Here is a 20,533-nt window from a genome sequence, read left to right as displayed (position 1 = left end):
ACACACACACACACACACCAATATTACAACAACAATTTAAAGCTAGTTGTTTAAGTAGTTTTAATTTGTGCACACGTGTGTGTGTGTGTGTGTGTGTGTGTGTCCTGTACCTCCACAGTGTCGTTGGCAGCCTTGTCGGCCATCTTGGCAGCCTCCTCTGCCTCCTTGATGCTGTTGATGATCTTGTTGTAGCCTTGTGTTACATCCACAAATCCCCCCCTCTTAGTTTCTGCAACCAAACTGCAGACAAACGAAAACAACTCGTAGTTTTCCTCCAGACACGTTTAAAGTACATAAAAATACTCTTATTAATATTTTGTTTAACATGGTTATCCCACATAAAAAAAAACTCTGAAAAGGGGCTGGAAGCATATCTACTCTTTCTCCCTCATTGAGAAATTCTGGATCTATAAATGCCCGCCCACCACCGCTGCAAGTTAGGTTGACCGGTGCTGGTGAGAGTATGGATGTGGGTAAGAGCCATACATCCATGGTGAGAGAGCGGTGCGTGACGTGTCATGATGGCTCGAGTTAGAGGAAATATTGGACATCAGTCAGACTCAGATGAGGAGTCTGTTGTGCACCAAAATTAGCGACTAGCAGACGTATCTTTTATTTGTTTATGTTGTTAGCTTGTAAGTGGCAGTGGATGACACAGCATTAGTGGTTGTGAAACATGCAATAGCTGTTACGATGTTACAGTGTGTTCACATTAGTAGATAGTTGAAGGAAGCTCCAGGGTCCGGTTTGCATCAAGAAACTGCACACTCTACCATGTTTGCTGTCAAAACTTTCACTACGCTATAGTGCAAACTCTCGCTCTCTCTAGTGACAAGTTTGAATCTGAGACTTTAGGGAAGTGTACAGACATCTCCCCCTTCAGTAGAGGAATGTGAAAACACCTCTCTAGTGACAAACTTTGCACAGATACAAATCAGTACAGTCAAGGTCTGACATTTTAGGGGACATAAACATAAGAAAAACACATTTTGAGTAGAGGGGTACTTTAATATACAGACGTGGCTGAGTAGCTAGCTAGTCTCTTACCTAGACAGGTTCATGGCTAAAGCGTTCAGCAGCTCAGCGTGTTTCTCGGCTTCCTCCACCAGGGGAATTTTGGAGTCGGCCCGAGCAAAGTTCTGCACTTTCTTTGCCAATGGTGTCCTGGCGCCGTCCAGTTGGGCCGCCAACCGCTCGTACTCCTGAGAAAGATGTTTGAAGTGTTAAAGAGACACTTACCATACAACCACAACATCTCCAGTTTGATTCCAGATAAGGACCTTTGTTACATGTTGTCACCACCCAGCTCTCCCTGCATATCTTGTCTGTATCAATAAAGGCAAAGTGCCAAAAAAATAACCTTAAAAAAATAAGATGGAGAACCGCTTTACTGATCCAAATTACAGAAGAAATCTGTACTAATGGAAAAAAGTGAATCTCTTTTATTCGTAATTCTTGCACTAACCTTAAAAAAAATGTTACTTAACTTTAACCCCCCAATAAAACAGAACCAAAACTTTTTTTGTAAGCTACTGTGAAAGATGTTTCCTAGAACATCATTAATTATAATTATAACCATTATGTGTTAAGTCCTGTTAATGTAATGGGATGCATGGTGCAGTGGACGTTTCAGTGGGAACCAAAATGTGATTCAGACACGTTAAAAGAAATCAATCAAAAAGACAGTAACTGCTGACTTTTGCTACCTATAGAGAAAAACAACATGCGTACAATAAGAATATGTTGTATTATTACATTAATAATGTATAATGCGACTGACAAAATGACAATTGTCTGAACGTTTCTTAAAAATTACCAAAGAAATCAAACAAAACAAACATGGTTAAACTTTGGGTTTCAGACAGCCATGACATATACAGTGCTCGAGTGGCTGCTATTGACTGCGCTGTGTGTTGCTGAACACTTTCACAGTGACTTAAATAAGACATCAAAAAAACCTTTAAAGTCTTGTCAAGCTCAGTAAAACATTCTCAAGAGTATCTTACAATTTGTGAACTCAGCTGGAGTTTCTTTTGTCTTTTGTGAAGTTGCTCAGTAGATTTAGATTATTAGAGTTTGAACACCAGGCGTAGGTGTTTGCAGGTAAACTTTGCAGATCTTTCCCAGAGATGTTGGGATTTTATTTTAGCTATATGTTCAAATCTGTGTGTTTTTGTTTGTTTTAACCTCTTTGGAGTCGTGCAGCATGGACAGCACATCGTTGACCTGAGCTACATCATCTTCAGCCATCTGTAACTGGTCGTTCACCTCCTTCTGCTTCAACAGCAGGTCTTCTATCCTCCTCTGCGAGATAGAGATAGAGATAGAGTCAATATCACGTTTGATCACCTTCCTTACTGTTCTTGTTGATTTCCCAACTCACCTTGTTGTCCTCCAGGGTTTTCTCATTGACGTTGTTCATCTCTGCGGCTCTGGCGGTGTTGTTCACAGCTTCGTTCAGGGCGTCTCGGAGATCCATCATCTCAGAGTGGAAGCGGGCCAGACGGTCTCTGATAGCCTTGGCCAAGTCATTGTTGTCTCCCTGACGACCTGCCAACTGTTTGTTTACACGATCCAACACTAGCAGGGGACAGAGGGGGAGACAAAGAGACTGATTTTAAGGATGCGATCACACCCACAATTTGTTTAGATTTTTTGTTTGAACCGTTGTGGAAAAGTTGACTTTGAGTCATTTGCATTTGATTAGTTTAGTGCTCACACTGCCCAATGAAATTACAGCCATGGTTTTAACCTTTCAGCACTAACTGTCTCTCCTGTGGGGGTGCTGGCACTATGTAAAACATTCACAGACAGATAATATGAACACGTAATATTTGTATTGATAGATCAGACTGTCTTCTGTTTGGCCGTTTTCATTTTCAAAAAGAAGGCTCTGTCATACAAATAATCCAGATACAACGCATGACAACTTAAACCTTGAAATATGGTTTCTCCATTCAATAAAAGCAGTCTGGCAGTCCAACAATGTAATAAATCCTCAATAATCAATATTCATTGATTCATTTAGTCAGACAACTGCCAGCTGGGGGGTGGGTATTAAATTAAACAATATCCATATGTACTAAGTAGCTCTAATATTGGGTAGGTTAGTTATGAACAAGTACCCCAAAACTGAGCATCTTTGGGTCATTTCATGCGATCGGCTCAGACATCTTAACTCTTAAAAGACTGCTCTGAAGTTCTCATATTAGTCCTGCTGTATACCGTACTCAATGTAAGAAACACAGCAACATAAAGGAAAAGACAAAGGATTGTCCTTGCACTCTTGTGTTGCAAAATGTGTGACTAGACATCAGTAATGTGACTAATAGTAGCTGCAACATCACACATTTAAGGACACTGATGAAAAATGCTATTAAATGTGCAACAACCACTGACGTAGGCATTCCCTGTGTAAACAAATGTACTGGTGCACTGGTAGAACAACACTTTTTTTTTGTCTTTTTATAGGACACACGTTCCCTACCAACTTTTTTTTGCAACTAAGAATTTAAGTTGCAAAAGTGTTCGGCCTAAACACAGAATATATAAATACATAAATAGAATATTATTAACATTCAGTAGACTAAGTGTTTAGGAGGAATTTATCTGTTTTGTGGATGTGTGTGTTTGTCTGAGTGAATTTACTTACGTTTCTCTGCCTCTGTCTTCTCCCTGTCAGCCAGTTTCTTCTGTCCCACACAGCTCCTGTACCTCATCTCCCTCAGCATGGCCTGCACCTCCCTCATCTTCCTCTCCCTCTCCCCGTCGTCCTGCTCTGCCTCCGTGTCATTCAGCGAGGAACGGTTTGCCATCAGCATGATATCTATGAAGAGCATCACAAAAAATGTATCAATCAGGTGGTCTGTAGTTTTTGTGGGATGAGACAATAACATATGTAGAAAAAACAGTCTCACTCTTCAATGATGGAAATTATAAAAACTATTGTTACAGGTTTAGATGACAGCTCCTTCCTCTGAAATGACACTAAACTTCGAAATGTTAGTAATTTGGTTAAAGAACTTGTATCCTGGTTCATCTTAGGGCAAATGTCAGTATCCGGAACATTTTTTTGCTTTGATGAAAGACAGCAAAAGTCACTTTCATATTTTGCAAGCTGCTTTACATCTGATCTATACCAGATTTATGTACTGTGTTATTTTCATTAGAGACATAGAGACAAAACTTATTTCAAACTTACTTTGAATCTTTAAATGTTTAATTTTTGTAATGTGAATATGATTTTACCTCATAGTTACATACTAATTTATTATTTTGAGATTTCTATGGATATGGAAAATCACTCAAGGTTTCTGTCCCAGCATCTCATACTATTGGTGACGCAGCAACTGATGCACTGATTGACTTAAAGGAATAGTTTGCTCCATAGTGTATAATTATGTTTTCATTTTTGATGGACTCATTGTCCTCCGTCCTACTGTTTAAATCCATGGTCACGTTGTTGATGAAGGACAGGAGATCTTGTGCCCTCTGGTGTGTGTTAGTGGTACTGTCCCGCAGGTCACCAACCCTGTCAGTCAACGCTGTCGCCTGAAAACACCACAACACATAACACTCTCAGTTCTACATGAAAACAGAGAAATTTACAACATTTTTATTTTGTGGTGGTAAAGACGACGGTCTGATAAAAGGTGTGAGGTGAGTGAAAACTGGAAACTGTTCCTCATTATTTCCAACTCAAGGAAAACAAAACTGTTGCTCTTTAACATTCAGATCAATGAACTACAGGAAAGTAGAAAATATAAGTTTCTTCACAGATACTATAATTAAATGTATTTATTGAAATCAAAACAAACTCTTTGTGGCGGAAATTTAGCAAGTTCTCTTGCTTTCTGCCAGGACTTTTATGTAAAATGTCAAAGCATTAGCTAATTATCACTATGTCACAGTATTTACAGTATTGTTCCAAAAACAAAGCAAAGAGGTTACATTGCGTTATATTACATTTTCTAAAATCCTAAAACAAAAAAACCCCAAAAACTTATTTTCAAGTATTTCTGATCTCATACTTTAACAGATATTAGTGAAATTATCGTTCATGTAAAGATTAGAATTTCAAACAATAATATCTTGAGTAGAATTTTGTCTAATGATATGAAAAGAAAATCAATAATATTAATTAATGAATTAATTAATAATATTAATAATTCATAATCCCCTACAAGGCAGACATTTTAGAGCTCCGACAATAACTGAATCTGCTTTGTCTTTTCTGGTGGGCGTCTTTTGGTGTGTCCCTGAGCAAAGCACAGTGTTCATAAGTACACAGAAAGTGGACTGGACTCATTTAATCAAATTTAAGCTTCTTTAAATAAAGATTTGGTTCATTCAGATTGCTCAAGAAAGTGTGAGTGTGTGTGTGTGTGTGTGTGTGTGTGTGTTTGTGTCATCAGTGAGCACACCTTGCCCTGCAGTTCATCAATGTCATCATCGATATTCATGATCTCAGCATCCAGCAAGTCGGCCCGACTCCTGCTCTCATCCAGCGTACTGTTGTAGTTCTCTATGGCACGCTAGAATCATGGGAGAATGAGTTTATTTTAAAAAATCTGGAGCAGGTGTGGCTAAAAACATGTGTGTGTGTGTGTGTGTGTGCGTGCGCACACTCACTGCAATGTCCTCCACAGACTTGTTAAGATTGTGCAGCTGAGCCCAGGCCATGGAGCTGGCGTTGAGACTGCTCAGCTGATCGGATACTGAGCGGAAGTCGTCGTTCATCTTGTCCAGATCCTCCAACAGCACGATGACACAGCTGTCACACGCTGCAAGGGGACACACACACACACACACACACACTTACTTCATTTCATTCTTCCATCATCATGAAACAGAAACTGTTCTGTTCTCGTTGGAAGTTTGCTGGTGTTTTTTTCCTCTTTCAAACATGAAAGGAATTCCCGCTCAGTTGCTGCCACATGTGTGTGTGTTTCACTTACGCTCACAGTGCATGCCATGATGGTGGTGGTCTACAGGAACAGTGTATTTTTGTGAGCAGGTGTCGCACTGTTTCCCTGTCATCCCGTCAGGACAGCGGCACTCTCCTGTCCGGGGGTCACAGCGACCTCCTCTACAGTTGCACCCTGGAGAGACGGAGGTGATTTTATCAGATCCCTTTTGCATCCACAGTGTGATTGAATAAAAGTAACCAACAACGAAAGCTACGATCAGATATCACTGCAAACATATGGATACAATTTTGACAACTATTACTCTTCCTGCTACAACTACTAATATTATACAACGGCTACTTTTAAAGCTCTAATCCGTGATCGGTTTTCAACGTCCTTCCTGCCAAACTGTAAGTGTTCACGCTGTAATTCCAGCTGCAGCCCATGGTTTGAATATGAATTGAGTACACTCTACTGTATTGGCTGCAGTTGAAATGTGGACCATGCAGGCTCTTGTTTAGGCTGCAAAGATGCTGTACACAAATTGTGGTCTGATTAACTTTACAAGAACAGTTTGTGTTTGTGTTTTAGTGCTTTAACAAACTAAATGAACAGATTATCTTTTAAAACAACAGTAACATTTTCAAAAAAGCATAATGCACCACAACATGAAAAAGATCAAAGGAGTAATCAGTATAACCTGAGCATACATTTTAAAAATTACTACAGTTACTATGGAGTCCACTAGCCATAACTAAAGTATGCAGAGTCAATACGTGCTTCGCTGTATATTATGTCACGCATTCACTCACTCTTGCATCCGTTGGGTCCGTAGTCCCAGTGTCCAGGAGCGCACTGTTTGCAGTTTGGCCCGTTGACTCCGGGCCGACAGGCGCACTGACCGCTCTGAGGGTCACACGGCTGGACGAGAGCTGCAGAGGCGTCACAGTCGCACTGACGACAGCCGGAGCACGAGTCGAAGCCAAACGAGCCATCCTGAGAGAAAAACAGATTCAGGTAGAGGTGAAGTGAGGTGAAGCTGGAAAGTTTCTCCCAGTAAAGACGACAAGAGGACAGATTGTAGCTCGTTAGCTGCACCATTTTGGATTTGTTTGCTGAACTAACATAACTGCAGACAATACCAGCTACTTGTTACTTGCTATCGTTGTGATATTTGATGCAGTATTGCAAAATGTAATCATCAGCTTCTTGTTTTAACTAGAGGCTCTCAACTGTTTTTTAATGCTGTTTGTAAACAAATGGGTGTGAATTATAGTTTAAGATATAAAGAATGTAAAAACACCTCTTACCACACAGCGTTCACAGCGCGGCCCGGTGACTCCAGCTTTACACCGACACTCTCCAGTTTGAGGGTCACATGACTCGGTGCCACACGGAGAACAGTTGCATTCTGTGTTAAAAAAAAAAAAAAAACAGAATACACACAGCTTTTAATTTTTTAATTTTAACAACTTAATCCATCACGTTGTTATCGTTTACTTAACTGAATGCACATTTTTTTAGGAATCAATAAGCCAAGCACAGATCTAAAATCAAGAAACCTCTTTGGCATTAATCAGAGCGTCCTAATGTCTGACTTCATCACTGTCCGTTACTCTTCTTCACTTAACTGAAGCTTTTACTGTTAAACCGAACAGCCTAATTTGATCAAATGAACACATGAATGCATATAATGAATTGAGGTCGTAGCTGAACTCACTGGTGCAGTTTTTGGCGGTGATGGCGTCTCCGTAGTAACCGGGAGCGCAGGTGTCACAGTGAGGCCCGGCCGTGTTGTGCATGCAGCTGAGACACACGCCGGTCAGCGGGTGACAGTCGGTGAACAGCATGTTGGGGTCCGTGTTGCCGTGGCAATTGCACAGCTGGCACCTACTGCCGAGCACCATGGGGTTGCCGTAGTAACCGGGGGCACACCTGTGTTAAGAGGCCCATATTTAATGACATGTATCTGCAGCAAATGGTGTTTATGTAGGTTACATTTCGTGATGTGAACTTGCTTTGGAAAGATATAATTAGTGAAGTTAAAATCCCTAAACTATCTTTTTATTTGAAGATTTTAATGACATAATGAGCCAAAATGATAAAATGAATCAGTTATCACGAGTTATGTTATTAATTAAGGCGTTAAGTTACAGAGGTAACCATTGTAGTTCTTGCTTAAAATCAAACAAACAATGCTGTAATGCATTAAAAAGAAAGAAACAAAACTTTTTAAACTTTTAAAGGTTTGGTAAAGAATTTATCTTTGAGAGGCAGCTAAAGGCACTTCAGCACTTACTGTATGTGGAACTACTGTCCTTAAAATGTAGAGTGTTGTTCACAACAAACCCACACTGTGGTTTACCTTTCGCACTGTGGTCCAGCGTAACCCGGCATGCACAGACACTGCATCCTGTCGCTTTTCTGCAAACAACGGTCTGCAAAACTACACAGAGAGACAAACCACAAGGAGGTAGTATAATATATGATTAAATGAGAAATCAGTGAGTGACTGTGAAAGATGACACTAACGGGGAGAGGGGAAAGGAGAGGGAAATTAACAAGAGTAAAATGTACTGACTTGTTGGATGGGACCCTCAGCGGGCAGGGACAACTGGAGCATGACACTGCCTGCCCGTCGAGAGTGTTGTTGCCAAGGAAACCACCCAGGCACTTCTCACAGTGGTCACCGGCTGTGTTATGCTGGCAGCCCTGATGGACAGAGAGAGAAAACAATGATTAATCTGTAAACAATGTTAGAGGGGAAAGATATCAAGACGGACAGAAAGGTTTGTGTTTGTCCCACTAGAGTAGGAAAAGATTTATCATTGAAAATCCTCACCACACAGATTCCAGATCCATCCAGACACTGGTCAGAGTGTCCGTTACAGTTACAGGGAACACATTTACCCAGAAACAGGCCAATAGTGTCTCTGTAGTAACCTGGAGCACATTTCTATACAGAGGAGAGAAACATCAGAAAGTCGAACATGCATGTAAGGGATGGAAGATTATTTTCATTAATGATTTACATTTTCGACTGATGATTAATCTGCTGATTACTTTCTTGATTAGTGGATTGGTCTTTTTGTCAATAAAATGCTATAAAATAGCATAAAAATAGGCCCATTATTATAAAAAGGTGTCTTCAAATAACTTGAAAAAAAACATTTATTTCAATTTACAATGATATAACTCAGAGAAAAGCAGGAAATCCTCAACTTTAAGGAGCTGGAACCAGAGAATGGTTCTGCTTAAAAAAAGATAATTGATTACCAAATAGTTGCAGATTAATGTTCTGTTGATCGTATAATCAGTTAATCGACTACTTATTTCTGTTTCAGAATTTCGGCTGATTATAAAACTCTGTTCAGTTGGGTTACCAATAAAAAGCATTCTCTCATTTTTCTACAAACAAAACGTATGCAATCAGAATAATTTGACAGATGCTATATATCTTTCTTCAAATCCTTCAGAACAACTTGCTTAGGTTCAACAAAGAAACAGACGGAACCAAAAACATAATGTTGGTTGCGAAGGTAACATAAAACTACTAATTTAATAATAAATATAACTATGATAACTTAACAGTCTGAACAATCTAACAACCAATGTGGTCCCTCACCTGACACGAGTCCCCCAGGTAGTTGGCGGGACACATGCAGATCTCCACGTTGTTGGCATGGCGACCGGCAGGCAGGCTGTCTGCGCCCTCCAGCACGGCGCCGCGGAGCGATACGGAGTGGGCCGACTGGGAGTGCAGGGCTCGGATCTGCAGAGACTCCAGACTGACCAGAACCATCATCAGCTCCTCCCGAGACACCAAGTTGCCGGTCTGAACGTGACGGAAACTTCCCTGTGAGGAGAGGAAGGAGGGAGGAGAGAGATGAACCAAGGACCCCTCGAGGAGGTATATGGACATAGTTACACATACTAAAGAAATAGAAACAAAGTAAGTGGACAGCAACACCTGTTGCCCGGTAATTTAAGGACCAGAGGAGCAAGGAAGGGCAGTTAATTACTGCAATAATGTAAAAAAAAAAAAAAAAAAGATAGACAGATAATGGTACTAATAGGTTTATGTAAGAGGGGATCAAAAAAAAGGAAGAGGGTTTAAGAGGGTTGTAGTTTTTCAAAAAGAGGTCTTTTAACTTTTTCTCAACTCAGATTTACATTTTTTTTAAAGTAATAATTTCTACAAAATCATCTAGTATCCAGTAAAACAAATATGTCAGTTCTGAGAAACATAATAGAACATTTTTCACTAACCTCTGATCAACATAATGACTCAGAATCTCTGGGTACATTTGTTTTGCCCTCCAGGGATGAGAAATTAAAATTTTATCACAAAAAATATTCTATCCATAAAGCCCAGCCCCATGTAGAATAAGCAGTATGTCGAATTTGTATGAGGCCAGAAAGAAGAACGGGGTGAAAGTGAATAAATACGCACAAATCTACAACCATCAAAAAACACATATAAAGCAGTACTACGTAATATTGTGTATCAGCAGCTCTAAGTGGCAGTGGGACATTCAGGTTTAAAACAAGATTATATAACCTGAGGTCACCAAACTGCTAAATGTTTGCAACCAATAACTGTAGCTCGTTTCCATGTCAGGTTTGACTCATAACTTCTGGAAAGAAAAGTGGATTTCCCTCCGGTGAGCTGTGAGTTGGGCTGTTAAATTCAGCTTCTCACATAAATCTCCTGGCTTGTGCAGCTTAAACAACCGATGACGACATGTAAACGCGACTTTACCTCGACTATGTGAACTATTCCCAGGTGAGGCTCTTCAGGTGAGGAGTACTCTCTCTCCATGAACACCAGGGTCATTTGGTTACCCTGCCAGGGGAAAAACACAGAGGAAATACTGTAAATTGTGTGTAAGAGTGTGTGTATGTTCTGTTTCATATGACTATCATATCATATAAGACAAGGTTTCGGCCAAAATAATACTCTGTGTGTACATGTTTGTATATGTGTTTGTGTGTCATGATTCTGGCAGACGAAGATGTGTAGATGTGTTTTTCCACAGTGGTTTGTATGTGAAACTAGGTTACAGTGATATTTGTGTGTGTGTTTTGTACCTTGAGAATGATGTCAGGCCTGGAGGCCTCTGCTGGCAGAGACAACACGTCGCCTCTCATGGTCTGAGTGTGGAGACGATACCTCAGATAACCTCCGTAGGATGAGACCTGGGGAAACAGGGATGGATGGTAGTTTTAGGAGATATAGAAGGGATGAACAGCTATGATGCAGAGATATGACTGAAATAAGGCATTAATGAAGGATAGAAAGACAGGAAAGGCTAACAGAGAGACAGACTCAGAGCTTTAATCTCTATGCTATTGCATCTTAATCCAGACAACGGATTACATTCAGACTGTACAGTCTAACAAAAACAAGATCCAAGGCCGGATTAAACCTCTGTGAAAGATAAAATGCCTTAACTTCTATGATAACCATGCAGGCTTTGGCATAGCTGACATTTGAAGCTGCAGACTGATGCTGGTTGAATCACACATGGAAGTTGTCGATTCAAACATCAAGACGAAACGCTGATCTCTATCCAACACCTCGTCTGAGCCTCAGATCATGATAATGTCTGTCTGTGTAATTTAGGGGTGTGTGTGTGTGTGTTGTTTAATGTATTTGTGACTTTGCTGAAGTTTGTGTCCCTTATGTATCGTCTTTACCTTTGAGTCCCGGAGATAAGGAGAGGGCAAGGCAAGTTTACTTGTATAGCACCTTTCAACAACAAGACAATTCAAAGTGCTTTACACTAAGACATGAAAGGCATTAAGACAAGATATAAAAAAAATACAAGGCATAAATAAAAAAATATAAGATAAACATAAGGTAAACTAGAATAAGAAGAAATTACAGTGCAAGATATGAATAAATGGTCCCAAATGTAAATCAATAAAAGTCTTAAAGTCCTGATTTAACAGAGATAAGGTACATTTATTAGGGATATTTGTCTATATTAAATGCTAGAGCATGTTCAACTATTTTATAGTTTCATACATAATAACCTTATATTTTTATTGTATTGTACAAAAAAGGAGCAAGGATATATTTTGCTCCTGGTGACATTTTTCTTTGTCTGGGTTTGAAAATAACGTCTCAATTTGGAAACCTGGAATATTGAATCTTAGTACTTTTTTGTTCTGACCAAAATGTGTTTTGTTAAAGGAATAGCTTGACATTTTGTGAAATAGATTAGCTTATTATTATTAGAATCGCTTAGAGACTGGAAACTGGAACAGTTTACTTTCTAAAGGTAACAAAATCCACCAAGCAGTATCTCAAAAGCTCACTAATTGACACGTTATATCTCGTTTGTTTAATCCGTACATTGTGGTTTTATGGGGGGGTTATGTGCTTGACCAGGCTTCCAGTCTTACTGCTAAGCTAACCGTCACCTGATTGTAGCTTTATATTTAATGGATAGATATGAGAGTGGTATTAATCTTCTCATCTAACTCTCGGCAAGAAAGCAAATAAGCACATTTCCATAAAATGTCAAACTATTTGTTTAAGCAAAAAAAACAACAAACAATTATATTTCTTCAAGTAAGGTGTAAAAAATGTACAGCGGACAGATTTTTTTTTTCTTCAGATAACAGGAGTATCCTTTGGGATTCTAAAAATGCCTTGAAAATTGTGTAAAGAGTGGTTAAACAGCCTTCTGTTTAAAACAAAAAGGCAGGACTCAAATGTAATAATACATAAGTCCTAAGGGGCTAATTGTAACCTATATTCAGTTTAAGGTTGAATTGCTGTGTCGAGTATCATCTGGCTTTTTGTTTTTGACCTTCCACCCTTCTAGCGGTTGTTTTCTCCAGAGACCAACACTTTTCTTTTCGTTTTTCTAATTGATTTTGAGGAGTTTTATGAGTTCTGCGCGCCAGGGGCCTCAAGCTGAGAAATGTTTAACCCTGAACAGGAAAATTATGATGCCACACATCTTGGCATTCGTAAGAAACATCCTCAGTCAACCTTCCAGAGTAAATACAGATTGATTAGATAAAATACACACAAATCCACCTCCACATCTCCAGATGTTTTAAGAGCATTTGATTGTTGGGGCTCAGCAACTTTCAACAAAAGATTCCAACGAGCCTAGTTTGCCTGGTCACGCCTAACTTGTTATTACTATCACTGAAGTTGTTAATATGTAGTATGATATGTATGAGTGCCGGTGTGTTTAAAAAACTGTCAGTCATTGGTCTCTGAAGGACAAAAATCCTCCCATGATGTAGAAAAAAATCTTGCTCAAATGTAAGACAGGGGAGATCATTTCACTTCAGTTCCTGCACTATATGTTCTCACAAAATGCTGCCAAAGATACATAAACACTGAACCACAGATTATGTATTGTGGATTTGAATTTCTTTAACACTTCACCTCTAAAATGTTGCATAGAAATAGCACAAGTTTTCATTATTAAAAGCTTTGTTTAGGAAAGTAAGACTAAATTTGGTTATGATAAAGCTGATATTTTCACGTCGAGTCTCCTCATGTTAGCTCTTGTGTCTTTCTGCTCTGTTTGCAAAAAATGCTATTTGCATATTTTACCGTTACTTTATTTGCACTGAGCTAGTCACAAACTGAACTTGTTTCATGAACTTTTGTTTTCATGAATCCAAGTATTCCTTCCTGTTTTGTGTTAACCATCACGTCAAAATATATTCATCATGGCTGTCAGTTGGCATCATAGTAAACTTAAGTAATTTTTTTGACATAATGTGCCTTTGTGGGCAATTAATCCTTGTGTATGTCAACAAACATTTGTCTGTTTTTATGTACTTGACTATGACCTTTTTAATGTAAATTGTTTATGTGTACTTGTATTTGCAAACTCGCTTGCCTCAAATTGCACTTTGAATAAAGAAGTATTTGAAGTGAATTAAAGCCAGAATATATTTACTCAAACATTTCTTCAAATGTTGTTTTCCCTCTCTTACCTTGTCTCCCAGGTAAGTCTTCGGTGCGTGCCAGTGGAGGTCCTGGTAGACATCTGGCACGTCGCTGAGGTCAGCCTCTACAAGGTCCTGACCAGGATACACTGCGACCGGCACTTCCTGTCTGTCTGCTCCTAGCAACACCCAGCCCTCCATGTCCATAACCTGCAGGAGAGGAGAATGGTTAACGATAACACAGGAGGAAAAAAAAAAAGAGAGGGGGAAGAGATCAGAGATGGGACATGAGCTCAAAGTCGTAACTGTCATCAACACAAAATGTTGAGAGAAACCCTAACTTTGTTTCTGTAATATTTAAGGGCATTTTAACATGACTAATACTAGAGGATATTAAATTTATTAATTCTGAGTGGGAACGTTGATGACAGCAATGACACTCAGCAAAAATTCAAGAGATGTGGCAAGTTCAGCAGCAGTAACATATCACAATAATAAAAGTAAAAATATCAAAAGGTATCTAAACTTTATCTAAAGTGTTGAGTGTTTTGCACTAAAAATATTTACTGGTAACAGCTAGAGCTGAAACGATTAGTCAATGAATCGATTAGTCGGTCGCCAAACATTTGCTTGTTCCAGCTTCTCCATTATGAGAGTTTGCAGTTTTATATCAGTGTAAATTTAATATTTTTTGGGGACTGTTAGGACAAAAGACGTCACCTTGGGCTCTGGGAAACTGACATTCCTGCCATTTTATTGACAAAACTAATCGACTGATCGAGAAAAAAATCTGCATACTATTAATTGTTAGCAAGGTTTTAGCATAAGGAAGCACTGTGGTACTGTGTCTCAGTGGAACTATGTGGTTGAAGTACAAGGCTGAAACAGTCTTCAAAACTTGCTATAAAACATCATCTTTAATTTGACTTCCCTTTAGGATTTGGAATCAAACCTCTTTTTCTGTTAATAATAATAATGCCTAAAAAAATGTTGATAATCTCACAGCAGAATTCCCAGATTTGGATTTTATTGCACAAAGTTGATCTGTGGACCAAGTTTAATGAAAGTCAGCGAGGTTTTAAAGACATCCTGCAAACAGACACAGGTGAAAACATGACCATCTGTGGTGATATCATAAAGCTGAAGTGAACAAACATGAGTACCTCGGTGCGTCTTTTGTCAGAGCTGCGACAGCGGTCGGTGGCTCCGAAGCAGAAGCAGCTCGTGCAGCCCTTAGGGTTGGTTGGGTCCAAGTGGAACGTACCAACTCTGCACTGATCACATCGGGAACCCTGGACGTTCTCCTACAGGTGGAGGACACACAGCAGGTTAGACCATACGGAGAGGGGTGCAGGGTTCAGGAGGACGTGTGTGTGTGTGTGTGTGTGTGTGTGTGTGTGTGTGTGTGTGTGTGTGCTGCCCCACCTTGCAGAGACACTGTCCTGTGAAGGAGTCACACACTTCCTCCTCAGTTCCTGCCTCATTGCAGTCACATGGCCTGCAGTTGGGGTAACCATAGAAACCGGGAGCACAGCGGTCACACTGACGGCCGACGATGTTGTTCTTACATCTGGAAAAAATAATAAACAATTGTTTATTAATGTTTGAGAATCAATCTGTCTAGGTCTATTGATCAAATGTATCTCTTTAGCTGTGGATTTATTTCTCTGTCTCTACATACACCTACACATTTTGACCTTTATGTGCAAAAATGTATTTCAGTCTTTTAGGAGATGAAAGGTTTATTGCTCCCCATTATCCATCACAAATGACAGATAGACTGGCAGCTGACTGCAGGGTACATGAAACTGGGTGTGTGAATGTGTGTGTTAATGCCAGGTGCTGGGATCTTACATGACGAGAGCCTTTAGGCAGAGAAAAACTTTCAGCTTTACATCCTTGTCTTGTCTGGACAAAGCTGACACATTCCTCTGTGTGTGTGAGTGTGTGTTTGTCAGGGGGAAATGATGATTTAAGATATCTTGAATGCCTTAATGTTCACAGTGAGGCAAAACACGGAAGACATACTCGAAGAGAGAGAAAGAGGGAAGAAGAGAGACAGAAGATGGAGAGATTAAAAAAAAGTTGAGTTGAGAAGACAGAAAATACTTTTATAGAGAGAAAGACAGAAACAAAGTACAGGAGCAAACAGAGAGAGAATGAGGTAGACGTCAAATTTTCAGCTGTAGTCTGAAAATCTGCTTACAATAAGTGAGAAAAGCACTCAATATATTGATTAGTATGGAAGAGAAAGGTGAAATATGTGTGTAAATGCACCGATGCAGTTACCTCTATGTTATTGAAAGATTTAAACATAAATTTAATGACTGAAGCAACGTTTACTGAGTGTATTCAAGAGACTTTAAAATGATCTAAATGAAATGTTCAGTTGTCAGGTCTGAAATTTAGAGTCAAGATTTTTGTACAGTGATGAAATTATCAGGTCAAACTTTACTTTTATAGCTGATTTTAAGCAGTACGTTTAATAGACTGACTGTTACACCTCTGATAGCATATTATAAAATCACTTTGTTTCTCAGCAATCCCTCTATGCTCTTAGGTCAGTGTCACTCAGGGTCTGAAGAGTTCAGCTTAAAAGAAGAGCTCAACATTTTGGTAAACACACGTATTCGCTTTCTTGCTGAGAATTAGATGAGATTGATACCACTCTCATGTCTGTAGGCTAACTATGGAGCTAGAACCAGCAGGTGATTAGCTTAGCTTAGCCTGGGTGTGTTCGTCCAATCAGGTGTATGAAGAGTTCAAGTTGAAGTCTGAGTGAAGAAGAGAGCTGTAACAATATTACTAACTATGACAGTAGTGATAATGTTTGTGTGATAAGTTATGAATTTGAGCTGCCTTTGCCTCTACCATTGAACATAAAAGATGCTGACTGGCAGCCTCCAGAAAGCCAAAATCTTCGGGGACGTATACTGCACCAGATCCCATCATCATGATATAAAGATTGAAGGAGAAATAACAGATGCAGACAGATAAGGACGAGGACAGACAGCTGCTGTTTTGTTGGAGAACCAGGGCTGACTGAGAGATACTCTCAGATAGTTTTAAAACCTGCAGCTTCCACAGAACACAGACAAGAGTTGGCAAGTACAGCTGGCCAGACACACAGGCAATCAACCCAGTGAGAGAGTCAGAGCCAAGATCACGCCAGGAGACTAAACGGGCGAGAAATAACTGCCATTTTAGGTATTTCCAAAACGAAGGCCTGACATTTGAGAGATGAACTTGCTGACTTGTTTTCTTTTTTCAAATAGTGGTGGCAGTGTGGGGAGCAGCAGATGATTTATGGCTTCTGAAGAAAATAAGAACTATTAACCTGAGAGGTAATAAGAAGAAACTGAAGTTTTAATTTTTTGAGAGGGAAGATGGGTTCTGATTACGGCCCCAAAACTGCTCGATCCGGCTCCGATACTGAGCCAGAAACCATATTCCTGAGGCACGTCAGCAATAATCAATATCATTATTTCCTCTGTCTTGTCTTACCTGCACTGTCCGCTGAGCGTATCGCAGCTCACATCGGGGGACACGATGCCAGGCCGAGAGCAGTTGCAGACCTCACACCCCACCACTGGGTGGCAGCCAAACGTCTGGGGCTCACACTGGGTGCACTCTGGGTGTAGAGTCCTCGGAGGGCAGATACAGTCACCGGTCACCGGTTCACATAACCTTGTACCACAGTTACAGGCTGGAGGAAAGACCAGAAGGGATACAGTTAGTTACAGAAAATACAAAATCCATCGAAAGAGAAATACATTCCTCTGTCGCTTCAGAGACAGACAGGAGGGAGGAACGGGAGAGACAGAAACAAATCCACTTCAATTTCCCTTAAAATTACTGCAAAGTCACTGCAGTCACAACACATTAGAGTTGTTAATACGTTTGTTTTCTTTAATACTGCTTTGAAAAAATGGCTGAAAAGTAAACAGTGCCAGTTGGTAATGATAAAATTATTTTATTTCTCTCAGATGTACATATGGATAGTAAATTTCTGTCTGAATATTCAGTTACAGAGGTCCAACAATAAAAAAAACATGACTATCATCTACTGTATTAGTAAAACTCAACCAGCTCACATATAAAATGAAGCAGTTTGTTAATGTCAGAGCTTTCGAGTGAGGTTTCACATTGTCTGGCAGCCATATTGGAAATCCACATTTGTGTAGTTGATTTTATTTTTCTTGTCAGACACGCCAGTTTTTGAAATGTAATACATTATGTTAGAGTCACTTTTGACCACAGTGCTATCATGACTGGCCTACTTTTGTACACTGGCCAGTTAAATGTTTTTCCTGCCATTTTTGTTAATGATGATTTGGCCACTTCCTGCCCGACTGTAGCAGCAGCTGTGGTAGATACATTTATAATCAGCGTGACTAGAGCTAATTAGTTGACATTCAGTCAGCCAATCAGACACTCACGTCTGCAGTTGGGGAATCCCCAGTAGCCCGTGGCGCACATGGAGCAGTCACGGCCAATCACGTTTGGCCTACAGCGGCACTGCCCGCCGAACGCCTCGCAGGTGTCGCTCTCGGCTCCGACCTCGTGGCAGGCGCAGGGCATCGCCCCGTTGTTGAAGAAGGCCGACAGAGACACCGCAGAGCCGAGGCAGAACGGAGAGGCGGTGGAAGGACTGGAGGGACGAGAGAGGAAGAGGAGAGAGGAAGAGTCATTCATTCACATACAATAAGTCAAGAGCGATACTTTACTACCATTGACTAATCACCAAAAGGGCTCATTGAAAATATCTGCAACACTTATTCAACTACATGTTACTGTATACATTTTAATTCACTGGCTATGGAAAGCATGACAACTACAAATTCATCTTTTTCTTCGCACTGTCCATCACAGACCATTGTGCACTTTAAACACTTTTTTGTTGTAATATAATAATGTAATGTAATATAAAAACAATCTTGCATGTTCAGTTCTACTGCAAACTTCCTCTCCTGCTAAGATACTGACTTGATGTAGAAGCTGTTTTGGCCACAGTTGCTGATGAAGTCGTATGATTTATCCAGAGGTTGCTCATTCAGGTAGCTGGAGCTGTAGCTGGCCTCAGGCACAACCAGCACATAGTCCTGTGGAGACACAGCACATGAGAAACAAGCGAAGAGGATGGAGGGAGGGATAAGGTAAGGAGAGAGGAAGAGGGTTCTTCATTTGTTGCATTAAGACTTTGGAGAAAAGACAGAAAATACCTTTCTACTTAGATTTCAGATTAGAAACACAAACTTGTGTTTGAGTCCTGTAACTTCCTAATTTAGATTACCACATGCATGAAAAGATCTGCAGTTCCTTTGTAGCAAGGCTGTAATAATTTAATATAAAATATATATTTTCAAAATTCTGTTTTTGATTGAAGCTTTTTATGCCGTGGCAGAGCCGCAGGGCGTAAATACTTTTATCTGCCTGACATTACGTAGTTTTTTATGTTGAAAAACACACTACGCATGTGTGTCAAGCGTCATCAGTAGCAAAGTCAAACAGAATTATCTTTATTATCTTATCTTAGAAAACATTAGTCATGGAGTTCTGCAGCTTCAAATGAGCTGAACAGTGGTGGAAGAAGTACTCCGACCTTGTACTTAAGTCAAAGTAACAATACCACAGTGTAGAAATGCTCTGTTACAAGTAAAAGTCACATTCAAAATCTCACTTAAGTAAAAGTACAAAAGTATTAGCATGAAAATATACTTAAAGTACCAAAAGTAAAAGAAGTCTTTATACAGAAAGGCCCGTTTCAGAATAATATATATTATATCGCTGGATTGTAATTAGTGATACATTAATGTGTAAGCATCACATGTTGCAGCTAGTAAAGGTGGGGCTAATTTCAACTACTTTTTTTAGAGAGAAATAAAAGCAGGGCAGTAAAACTTACCAGCCACAGCGTCTTGCCAACAGGTATCTGCACTGTGAGGAAGACCTCGTGGTCCGTCACATCCAGAATGATCTGATTCTCAGAGACCAGGACGTTACGGCAGCCGTAAGCGTGGGGACAGAATGAGGCATTTGCGTGACCTGATGCACAAGAATTTTTTAAAATGGATTTATTGTTATTTATTCATTGTAACGTATTTACTTTACAAAGTACACAGTGTCGTCACACAGGACTGCACTGCCTGCAGCCTCTGCATCTCAAACACTACGTGCTCTTACCCTGCCAGATTCGTCCACCGTTAATGTAGACCTGCACAGGATAAGTGGGGTGGAGAGGCTGGTGATAGTGGAGGATGAAGACATAACGCCCCAGGGCATGGACACGGGTCGAATACACTGCTGCATTCTAGGTAAAGGGATGATGGAGGAAGAGATGGAAAAGAGACAGAGAGACAAGAGATAATGGTGGTGATGGTGATTCTTAGATGCGAGAAACATCCATAGTCCAGATTTTTGTTATTTTTTTCCTTGAGCTTCTCTATTTTCAATAGCTAATCTTTTTAGGCCTGAATCATAGCTGATAAGTTTACTGTGTTTTAGCACCAGATGGTTTTGGTTATGTGTCATCCCATCCCAAAGTTAGAGGTTTTGGCGAGTCAAAACAAATCTGTTCCTTATTCCTGTAACTGAAGCTCAGCATGGACTTGTCTTATTCCTCTTGTGGTGTCCATACCAGATGAGAACACCTCTGGAAATATGTGCTGAAATGGTTGAATATGTGTATCAGTCCAGAT

General features: G+C 40.0%; 1 protein-coding gene across 1 annotated transcript in view; it reads right to left on the bottom strand.

Moving 5' to 3' along the window:
* The window catches only part of lama5 (laminin, alpha 5), a 120,516-nt gene that overhangs the window by 15,184 nt on the left and 84,799 nt on the right, over positions 1–20,533 (bottom strand). The window contains 26 exon segments of the mRNA XM_044210147.1: positions 111–240; positions 1,048–1,202; positions 2,188–2,304; positions 2,384–2,580; positions 3,653–3,826; positions 4,440–4,551; positions 5,424–5,534; positions 5,632–5,783; positions 5,958–6,101; positions 6,722–6,905; positions 7,220–7,320; positions 7,630–7,844; positions 8,275–8,355; positions 8,491–8,621; positions 8,752–8,865; positions 9,535–9,765; positions 10,672–10,755; positions 11,001–11,108; positions 13,884–14,045; positions 14,999–15,139; positions 15,261–15,405; positions 17,340–17,541; positions 18,275–18,486; positions 18,822–18,937; positions 19,741–19,880; positions 20,019–20,145. Coding sequence (XP_044066082.1) covers positions 111–240; positions 1,048–1,202; positions 2,188–2,304; positions 2,384–2,580; positions 3,653–3,826; positions 4,440–4,551; positions 5,424–5,534; positions 5,632–5,783; positions 5,958–6,101; positions 6,722–6,905; positions 7,220–7,320; positions 7,630–7,844; positions 8,275–8,355; positions 8,491–8,621; positions 8,752–8,865; positions 9,535–9,765; positions 10,672–10,755; positions 11,001–11,108; positions 13,884–14,045; positions 14,999–15,139; positions 15,261–15,405; positions 17,340–17,541; positions 18,275–18,486; positions 18,822–18,937; positions 19,741–19,880; positions 20,019–20,145 — 3,786 coding nt within the window.

Source organism: Siniperca chuatsi, linkage group LG10 (assembly GCF_020085105.1).
Source record: "Siniperca chuatsi isolate FFG_IHB_CAS linkage group LG10, ASM2008510v1, whole genome shotgun sequence".
NCBI classification, from domain to species: Eukaryota; Metazoa; Chordata; class Actinopteri; order Centrarchiformes; family Sinipercidae; genus Siniperca; species Siniperca chuatsi.
The sequence above is the reverse complement of the archived record's forward strand: the minus strand, read 5'-3'. Positions and strand labels throughout refer to the sequence as shown.